General features: G+C 54.6%; 2 protein-coding genes across 3 annotated transcripts in view; one reads left to right on the top strand and one right to left on the bottom strand.

The window, feature by feature from the left end:
• The first annotated feature begins 565 nt into the window (after positions 1-565).
• Angptl6 (angiopoietin like 6) lies at positions 566-6,747 on the top strand. 2 transcript variants are annotated; one of them, XM_021207586.2, is made up of 6 exons: positions 566-728; positions 1,818-2,372; positions 3,815-3,992; positions 4,664-4,851; positions 4,929-5,199; positions 6,483-6,747. In XM_021207586.2, exons 2-6 carry the CDS (start codon positions 1,827-1,829, stop codon positions 6,671-6,673), a joined length of 1,374 nt encoding a protein of 457 aa, XP_021063245.1. In that variant the 5' UTR covers positions 566-728; positions 1,818-1,826; the 3' UTR covers positions 6,674-6,747. The 2 variants fall into 2 exon arrangements, with proteins under 2 accessions (XP_021063245.1, XP_029399699.1); XM_029543839.1 differs by lacking the exon at positions 566-728 and adding an exon at positions 1,470-1,529 and having other exon boundaries at positions 6,483-6,679.
• Shfl (shiftless antiviral inhibitor of ribosomal frameshifting) overlaps positions 6,300-8,693 on the bottom strand; it is a 5,904-nt gene continuing 3,510 nt past the window's right edge. The window contains exons 6-8 of the mRNA XM_021207588.2: positions 7,592-7,695; positions 7,298-7,452; positions 6,300-7,007 (exon numbers count right to left, since the gene is read on the bottom strand). Of these exons, the coding sequence (XP_021063247.1) occupies positions 6,784-7,007; positions 7,298-7,452; positions 7,592-7,695 (483 nt within the window). The 3' untranslated portion in view covers positions 6,300-6,783. The remainder of the gene's footprint in view (positions 7,008-7,297; positions 7,453-7,591; positions 7,696-8,693) is intronic.

Here is an 8,693-nt window from a genome sequence, read left to right as displayed (position 1 = left end):
AAAAAAAAAAAAAAGAAGAAGAAGAAGAAGAAGACAGGGACTCACTGGCTGGCTTGGAACTCAACAGAGCTCCAACTGCCGCTACCTCCCAGGTACTGTGAGCAAGCATGTGCTACCACATCCTAAGTTTTTTGTTTTTTGTTTTTTTGTTTTTTTTCTGGCAATACTGGGTACCAAGGACCTTGTAAGTGTTCTACCACCCCCAGCCCCTCACTGGGGGATTCTAGGCAGGGGTTCTGCCGTTGAGTCACACCTCTACTGGCTGCTAGGATTAAATGAGAAACAAGTTTTACCCCTTTAAGGGTGTCCCCAGTACCAGGCATCAGGGTGCTCACTGATACATCATCATGGTCATGGTTGCCTGACAAGTTTCCCAGGGCCTAGGTCCTCCCATGCTCTGTGAGCCTGAGAGAAAGGAAGAAACTGATAGGGCAGTGGCCTCTGTTATCATGCTCCGGAGGTCTGGGCAAGGGGATCTGGCTATTCTGCCCAGGGTTCTCACACTGGAAATACTAAATATTTACACTTGCTGTGCTCCCAGGATCCATCCATGCTTTGGGGGATGGGTGGTTTCCAAGTCTTCTCTCAGCTTCTGTCCTTTCAGCCTCCTGCACCCAGATAAGTCAGAGGCCCTCCCGGTCGGTCCTTCATCCTGGTCCCTCAGGCCTTCTTCAGATTGTGTGGGATTGCCACAAGCCTCACTGGAGCCAGCGTCTGGACTGTGAGAGGTGAGAGTGGGTAGGAGTGGACGTAGGTAGATGCTGCTTGTAGAGCGCATCTGGTCTTGATTGTGTGTGTGTGTGTGTGTGTGTACGGGTGTGTATGTTTGTTGGCTATGTGTGTGCATTTGTATGTATGTGCGTATGTATGTATGTGTGTATATGTTTGGGGGGGCACGGGGAGGTTCCTAGGCCTCTCGTCTACTCCAAGCTTGCCAACCGAGGCGGCCACGTGTGCCCTAGAGAAGACTGCCCAGTGCTTGGGAGCTGACGCCTGATGAGCGGCCACTGTAGCTAATGCACCTTGTCTCTAGCTCAGAAGTTTCCACGGCTCTCCGTGCTTCAGAGCAGAACCTCAAGTGCTCCAATTTGGTGCTTTCCTGTCTCCCGGTGGCTCACCCACCCCCACTTCCCTCCTTCACAGGCCTCTTTGCTATGTATTCTTTTCAGCACATCTGAAATGAGATCCAATCCCAGGACCTTTGCACTCATGGTTGCTTCTGAGTAGGTCCAAGTGCGTGCCCTTGAGTGCCTGGGAGTGGTGGCATAGGGCCCTGGGTGTAAATTCTGCAGGGCAGGAGTGGGGAGTCGCGAATATTAACCTGGCTGGAGACACTGCGTGAAGCACCACATGGTGGCACACACAGGCCATCTTGGGATGGAGAGGCTCAGGCAGTAGGATGCCAACCTAGTTCGGTAACAGCGTGGGTTACTATTGACACCATGTCTTAAATTAGAAAAGAGGGGCCCAGCATGAGTGATGGATGTCCAGGGTTCCGTCCTCTGCACGCCCCGCCCCCCACGCAAAATGTAAGTTTTCTCTTTAAGTGGGGGCCACCGAAGGTTCTGAGGGAGAGGTGACCAGGCCCAGGTGTCCGGAACCGAGGGTGGAGAGGGATTTGGGGTGTAAACGGACTCTGGTTGTTGATGAACGGTAGTAAACGGACAATCTGCGCTGCGAGCTGCAGCCCAGCTCTGTCGTGGAGTACTACGGCAGGAAGTGAAGCCCAGGGATCAATACTTGAGTCCTCTCTGGCCACCTTGGAGCTTTGGGACCCGTCTAGACTAAAACAATAGTCTCTTTCCTCTTCACTGCAGGTGGCGGCCATGGGGACTGCCAGGCTGCGCAAGCTGCAGCTGCTGCTTCTGCTGGGCGCTTGGAGGGCGCTTGGAGGTGCCGCGCGATGCCGCGTCACCCTAGTTTTGTCCCCGCAGAAGGCGACTGGCGCCGTCTGCAGGAGCTCAGAAGCCACCCAAGACAGCGAACTGGCCACGCTGCGCATGCGCCTGGGCCGCCACGAGGAGCTGCTGCGCGCGCTGCAGAGGCGTGCGGCGGAGGGTGGCGCGCTCGCGGGCGAGGTGCGCGCCCTGCGCGAGCACAGTCTCACCCTGAACGCGCGCCTGGGCCAACTGCGCGCGCAACTGCAGCAGGAGGCGAGGGCGGAGCCTGACCTGGGGGCGGAGCCTGCGGCTGCGCTCGGTTTGCTAGCCGAGCGCGCGCTGGACGCTGAGGCCGAAGCGCGCCGGACGACGGCGCGCCTGCAGCAGCTGGACGCACAGCTCCGTGAGCATGCGCAGCTCATGAGTCAGCATAGCAGCCTCCTGGGCCGCCTGCAACGCGCGTGCGCGGGCCCGGAACGGGGACAGCAGCAGGTAGCTGTGCCGCGCGCTCCGTGTCAGGGGCACCAGCAGTCACTGCTCATCGGGGTGAATGGTTGGGGAGAGCCTCATCGGCTGCACGAAAGTATTCACAGCTCCTAAGCTTACACGCACTATCACCATACACAAGGATTTTATTTTCTTCTTTTTTTAGTTTTACTAGACAGGGTTTCTCTGTGTAGTCATTACTGTTCTGGAACTCACTCTTTACACCAGACTGACTTTGAACTCAGAGATCCACCTGCCTCTGTCTCCCAAGTGCTGAGATTAAAGGCGTGCGCCACCCCACCAGACTTGTATATCCTTTTAAGGATTTATTTTCATCTTAATGTGTGTGGACCTATTGTATGTCTGCATGTGTGTTTGTGCACCACGTGTGTATACAGGCCAAAAAATGATCTGGAACTGGAGTTACAGATGACTGTGAGCCACCTTGTGTGTGCTGGGAATTGAACCTGGGTTTTCTGGAAGAATAGACAGTACTTTTAACCGCTGAGTCAGCTCTCCAGTCCCTAAGACAATATATTCTTGTAACTACATGGGACTTCTGAATTTTGGGCAATTTCTGTAACCAGCCTTTTTAGTTTTGTTTGCTTGTTTTTCTTTTTTCTTTTTATTGAGATAGGGTCTCATGTAGCCCAGGCTAGGTTCTAGCTCCTTGTGTAGTTGAGAATGACCTTGATTCTCATGTTCTGCCTCAGTGCAAATGACAGACATGGGACAACGACCTGGCTGGCTGGCTTTTCATTCCTGTTGGTTTTGGGGTCCCTGGGACCTCCTGTGTGTGAGGTGACTGTCCTGCTGCTGAGCCACGTCCCCAGCACTGGGCCTGATTTTGGCTTAGTGATGATGGTTCTGTGGATTTTCCTAACTCGTCCAGGGCCCACATGCTCCTGCTCAGCAGGGAAGCTGTGATCCAGAGCAGGCTGGGAATCAGCCTGGCTCGCTCTGAGCCCCAAAGCCCAGAGTAAAGCAAGCATGGGATCACACACCTGCAGTCCCCAGCACAAAGGAGGCAGAGGCAGGAGGGCGTTACAGGTTCCAGGCTAGCCAGCTGGACTGAGACAAACAAGATACAGCCGGGCGGGGAGATGGCTCAGGGCCCCTGGGCCTGCCTACATGTGCTGTGTCGGTTCCGCGCTGTGCTGGGAAGACAGGGTAACTGTGGCGGCGTGCTGGCTGCCAGGCCAACTCCAGCACAGTAAGAGTGTCTCAGAAGAACAGGGAAGGTGGCAGAGCAGGACACCCAACACCCCCCTTTGCCCTCTGTGCTTTTCTTAGGATGGGTGATAAAGGCATTACACTGCCTGATTTTCTGTTTATCTGGTAGGGGATTTGATCTATGGAACCTGCCTATCTCACTCCCTACGCCAGGGGATATCTGGCCTCTTTAGCTGAGGGAGTTAATGTAATCATGTCTGACTGTGTGGTCCCAGGTCCTGCCACTGCCCCTGGTGCCTCTGGTGCCTCTGAGCCTCGTGGGCAGTGCCAGCAATACCAGCAGGAGGCTGGACCAAACTCCAGAGCACCAGAGAGAGCAGAGCTTGAGACAGCAGGGGCCTCCATCTTCTCCGCTGCCCACAGGGCACCTTGCTGTCCCCACCAGGCCAGTGGGTAAGTCAAAGCAAGCCTGATGGGATGTACGAGAGAGAGAGAGAGAGAGAGAGAGAGAGAGAGAGAGAGAGAGAGAGAGAGAGAGAGAGAGAGAGAGAGAGGACTCAGGGGTTCAGTGCCTTTTGATAGATGGAAATACTAGTTAGGATTTGGCTGGTAGTGTGAGGACTAGAAGAAATGATACTCTTATTCTGGTGAGGGGATAAGAAAGGACTGTTAGCCTGTGAGAAGACCAGGCTGGGGATAGGCCTCAGTGGTAGAGCACCCAGGGCTTCCGCTGCCTTCCAACAGCACAGAAGCAAACAAGACCAGTCCTCTCACTCACCAGGAAGAGAAAATAGGCATGCGTGTAGGTTTGCTTTTTGACAGGGTTTCTCCGTGTAGTCCTGGCTGTCCTGGAACTCACTCTGTAGACCAGGCTGGGATTCAAGGCCCGTGCCACCACAGGGGTACTCTTATTTTGATGAGGGCATGAGCGATTAGGACTGCCGCTTTGGTGAGAAGTTGGTTCGTAGGATCATGTTTATTGAGAAAGGTGGGACGGGTGAGGAAATGGCTCTTCCTCAGGTGGAGACAGAAGGTGATGACTTTTATTTGGGTAAGGGGACTGCTGAGAACCAAGACTCTGATCCAGTAAGGGGTTGGTTGGCTCAGTCTGTCCCTTGCCACAGGCCCATGGAGGGATTGTGCAGAGGCTCACGGGGCAGGTCACTGGCAGAGTGGAGTGTATGACCTGCGGCTGGGCCGTCGTGTGGTAGCCGTGTGGTGTGAACAGCAGCGGGAAGGTGGAGGCTGGACTGTCATCCAGAGGCGGCAGGACGGCTCTGTCAACTTCTTCACCAACTGGCAGCACTACAAGGTGTGTGCTTGTGGTGGGGGTGTCAGAGGCGGCTGGGCAGAGAGGACGCCCCCACCCTCTTCCTCCCACCCTTCCAGGTGGGCTTTGGGCGTCCAGAAGGAGAATACTGGCTGGGCCTGGAACCCGTGCATCAGGTGACTAGCCGTGGGGACCACGAGCTGCTGATACTCCTAGAGGACTGGGGGGGCCGTGCGGCTCGCGCCCACTATGACAGCTTTTCCTTGGAGCCCGAGAGTGACCACTACCGTCTACGGCTTGGACAGTACCACGGCGATGCTGGAGACTCCCTCTCTTGGCACAATGACAAACCTTTCAGCACTGTGGATAGGGACAGAGACTCATATTCTGGTAAAGAGAGCTTTTATTCTGGTGGGAGGGTAGGGAGGTGGGACTGCTACTCTGGTTAGAGTGAAAAGCAGTGAAGCTAGGTTTTTCCCTCTGGGAGGCTGGAGATGGCTCAGCACGCACGCACGCGTGCGCGCGCGCGCGCACACACACACACACACACACACACACACATGCACGCACGCACGCACCCTTCCTCCTGGGCTCAGTTCTCAGCACCCATACTAGGCAGTTCTCAACAGCCTGTGATTTGAGTGCCAGGGGATCTGACACTTCTAGCCTCTTTAGGCATGTCCTTTAAAAATAAATGCAAAGATTCCTTTCTGGTGAACTGGGTGTGGTGGTACAGGGCTGCAGTCCCAGCTCCAGGAGGAGGAGGCCTGAGGGGCAGGAATCTCAGGTCATCCTTGGGATAGCAAACTCAAGGTCAGCCTGGGCTACATGGTACCCTGACTCAGAAAGAAACTCCCCTAAGCTTAAGGACCTCAGCGTATGAAGGCTTCTCTGCCAGAGAACAGGGGGCTTTTATTCTGATAGGGGAGCAAGGAACCCAGAGTTCTTTTCTGCTGACTAAATAAAAGATGTAGGCACCCTGTTTAGAGGATGCGGGGTGAGAGCTTGAGCCCCCCCACCCCCCCGCAATCTAAACACACTCTACCACTGAGCTATATCCTCAATCTATGTTTGTTTGTTTGTTTTTTTCGAGACAGGGTTTCTCTGTATAGCCCTGGCTGTCCTGGAACTCACTCTGTAGACCAGGCTGGCCTCGAGCTCAGAGATCCGCCTGCTTCTGCCTCCCGAGTGCTGGGATTAAAGGTGTGTGCTACCACGCCAGGCATGTTTGTTTATTTTTGAGACAGGAACTCACTGTGGAGCCCAGGCTGGTCTGAAACTACAAACCCTCTTGCTCCTGTCTCCCATGTACTGAGATTCCAGGTGTGCACCAGCACAGCTGGATAAACCTAGAAAGGAAGCACAAGCCCTCCCCCTCAAGAGCAATGAATAATAGATCACTACTTTGCAGAAAATGTGGGAAGGCATGCCTCTTATTTTGGCGAGGAGATGGGGAATTAAGGCTATTACTCTGAAGAAGAAAGTGAGAAGCCAGAGCCTTTTATTTTGGTGAAGAGATGGAGCATCAGGGCTTCTATTCAATAAGATAGGGAAGGTTGGGGAATGCTTGCAAAAGCTTTGCACAAAGAAGTGCTGGCAGAGACTTTTATTTTGGTGAAAAAAAAAATCGTAATCTCTCTCTCTCTTTGTCTTTCTCTCTCTCTCTCCCTCAGGTAACTGTGCCCTGTACCATCGTGGGGGCTGGTGGTACCATGCCTGTGCCCACTCTAACCTCAATGGTGTATGGTATCATGGAGGTCATTACCGGAGCCGATACCAGGACGGGGTCTACTGGGCCGAGTTCCGTGGTGGGGCATACTCTCTGAAGAAAGCTCTTATGCTGACCCGGCTTGTGCGCTTGTGACTGTCCCATGAGTACCCCCAAGGGCATTCCTATCTCCTTCAGCTGGTATCTTATAGCAACACGAGGTGGCCACACACTGTGTCTGTCTTCCTGTGTGCACCTAGCCAGGGTCACTCTTGGGGCCCACCGTCCTCCTCTTCCTCTTCCTCCTCCTCCTCCTTCAGGTCCTCCAGGATGAGGTGGTCCAGGTCATCCACGAGGCCTCCTTGGCTCAGGCACGTGGCCACCGTGGAGCCGCTGCTGATGTGGGGGTTGCTCGGGTGCAGCACTTTGGGGAGGTGGTTCTGCTTACGGCTCTTGGGGTGGGCACAGGAGGTCCCAGGCACATGGGGCTCTAGGGGAAGGAGAGTCGCTGAGGTAAGAGGGGACTAGGGCTCTGCAGGGAGACCCACTGGAACCAAAGGACAGAGAGAGCAGAGGTCATAAAATCTACAGGTGTTGAAACTCCTGACGGAGGTGGGAACTTGGCCACAAAACCAGACTCACAGGTAGTGGGAATATGGGCCTAGCTGGCCTAGCCGGCTGGACACCACCAAGGTGCTAGAAATTCCATGGGAGGAAGGTGCAGCCCAGGGGGTCGATCTGCAGGGGACGCAGAATGCAGGGTGCGCGCCAGGGCCTCACCTCTCCGATTGTAGCAATCTGCGGCTGAGCAGGAGTGGGTGTGTGTACTGCGACGGTCCAGGTCACGGTCCCAGCGTGGGGGCAGGATCCGGGTGGGGTACACAGGGAAGCCGCACCCGTAGCAGGGTGATGGGGACCCCATCTGGGCCCAGCCCCTGGGGGCCAGCAGGGCTGTGAGGGGCTGAGGGGGGCAGGCGGGCACAGGGCACAGGAGGAGGGGACTAGGCTGGGGCTGGGTTGAGGGTGGGCTGGGCTGGGACAGGGCTGAGGGTGGGCTGGGGTCCGGGCCCTCACCGGAAGTTGTGGCGACACTTTGGGCAGTGGAACTCTGCCAGGCCCCACATCTTGTCGAGTGGCACTGGTTCATAACGCTTCCTACACTTGCGACACCGTGACACCTGAGAAAGTAAGAGCCCAGAGCTGTCAGGGCCAACCCGCAGGGCTCAGGCAGGGTTCACTAGGTCCAGGCTAGCTTTCAATTCAAGTGCTAGGACAACAGGCCTGTGCCTGATACGTTGTGCTGTGTTGCTGGGGATGGAACCGATGGCTTCATGAATGCTAGGTTGACTAATGGAGGTGCAGCTTCAGCTTTTATCACAAGTACACTAGTAATCAAGAGGTTAGGAAGCCAAGCCAGGTTTGGTAGTACACGCCTTTAATCCCTAAGTGCTGGCAGCACTCAGGCAGAGGCAGGCAGACTTCTGAGTTCCAGGCCAGCCAGGACTACATAGACTCCCCAAATCAAAACATAAAAGAGGTTAGAAAGCCAGATTGGGGTTTGATAGGTGTCAAAGCTGTAAGTTCAACTTCTTAAGTTCAAGGATATTGAAGTTGGACTTTTGTGGCATTCATGATGTCCCTGGTTCCACATGAACCAGGTGTGGAGGCACGAGGATGAGGGGTTCAAGGTCATCCTCAGCTACATATTGAGTCTGAGACCAGCTCGGGCTATGTGAAGCACCCTCAAAAAACAAAGCAAGGGCTAGGTGGTAGCAGAGTATGCCTTTAATCTTAACACTGTGGGGTTTCGGAAGAGGGCAGATAAATCTCTGAATAAGAGTCTAGTCTGAGCCAGGCGTGGTGGCGCACGCCTTTGATCCCAGCACTTGGGAGGCAGAGGCAGACGGGTTTCTGAGTTCCAGGTTAGCCTGGTCTACAGAGTGAGTTCCAGGACGACAGCCAGGACTACACAGAGAAACCCTGTCTTGATCCCCCCAACCCCCCCGGCAAAAAAAGAGGATAGTCTGGTCTACAGAGCCAGTTCCAGGACAGCTAAGGATACACAGTGAAACCCTGTCTCGAAAAAACAGGAAACAAACAAACAAACAAATACCAAACCAAGGGGCTGGGGAGATGGGCCAGTGGTTAAGAGCACTTGTTATTCTTTTTTTTTTTT

The sequence above is a fragment of the Mus pahari genome, chromosome 10, assembly GCF_900095145.1.
Source record: "Mus pahari chromosome 10, PAHARI_EIJ_v1.1, whole genome shotgun sequence".
In the NCBI taxonomy this organism is placed as follows: domain Eukaryota; kingdom Metazoa; phylum Chordata; class Mammalia; order Rodentia; family Muridae; genus Mus; species Mus pahari.
Note: the sequence above shows the minus strand (reverse complement) of the source record. Positions and strands in the feature narration are given on the sequence as shown.

What these genes read in the sequence shown, in the direction of transcription:
- Angptl6 (XM_029543839.1), top strand. Translation starts at nt 1,473, where the DNA reads ATGAGTGATGGATGTCCAGGGTTCCGTCCTCTGCACGCCCCGCCCCCC. An exon ending in CCAACTGGCAGCACTACAAG is followed by an intron (nt 4,852 to 4,928) that starts GTGTGTGCTTGT and finishes CCACCCTTCCAG; the next exon opens with GTGGGCTTTGGGCGTCCAGA. An exon ending in GGACAGAGACTCATATTCTG is followed by an intron (nt 5,200 to 6,482) that starts GTAAAGAGAGCT and finishes TCTCTCCCTCAG; the next exon opens with GTAACTGTGCCCTGTACCAT.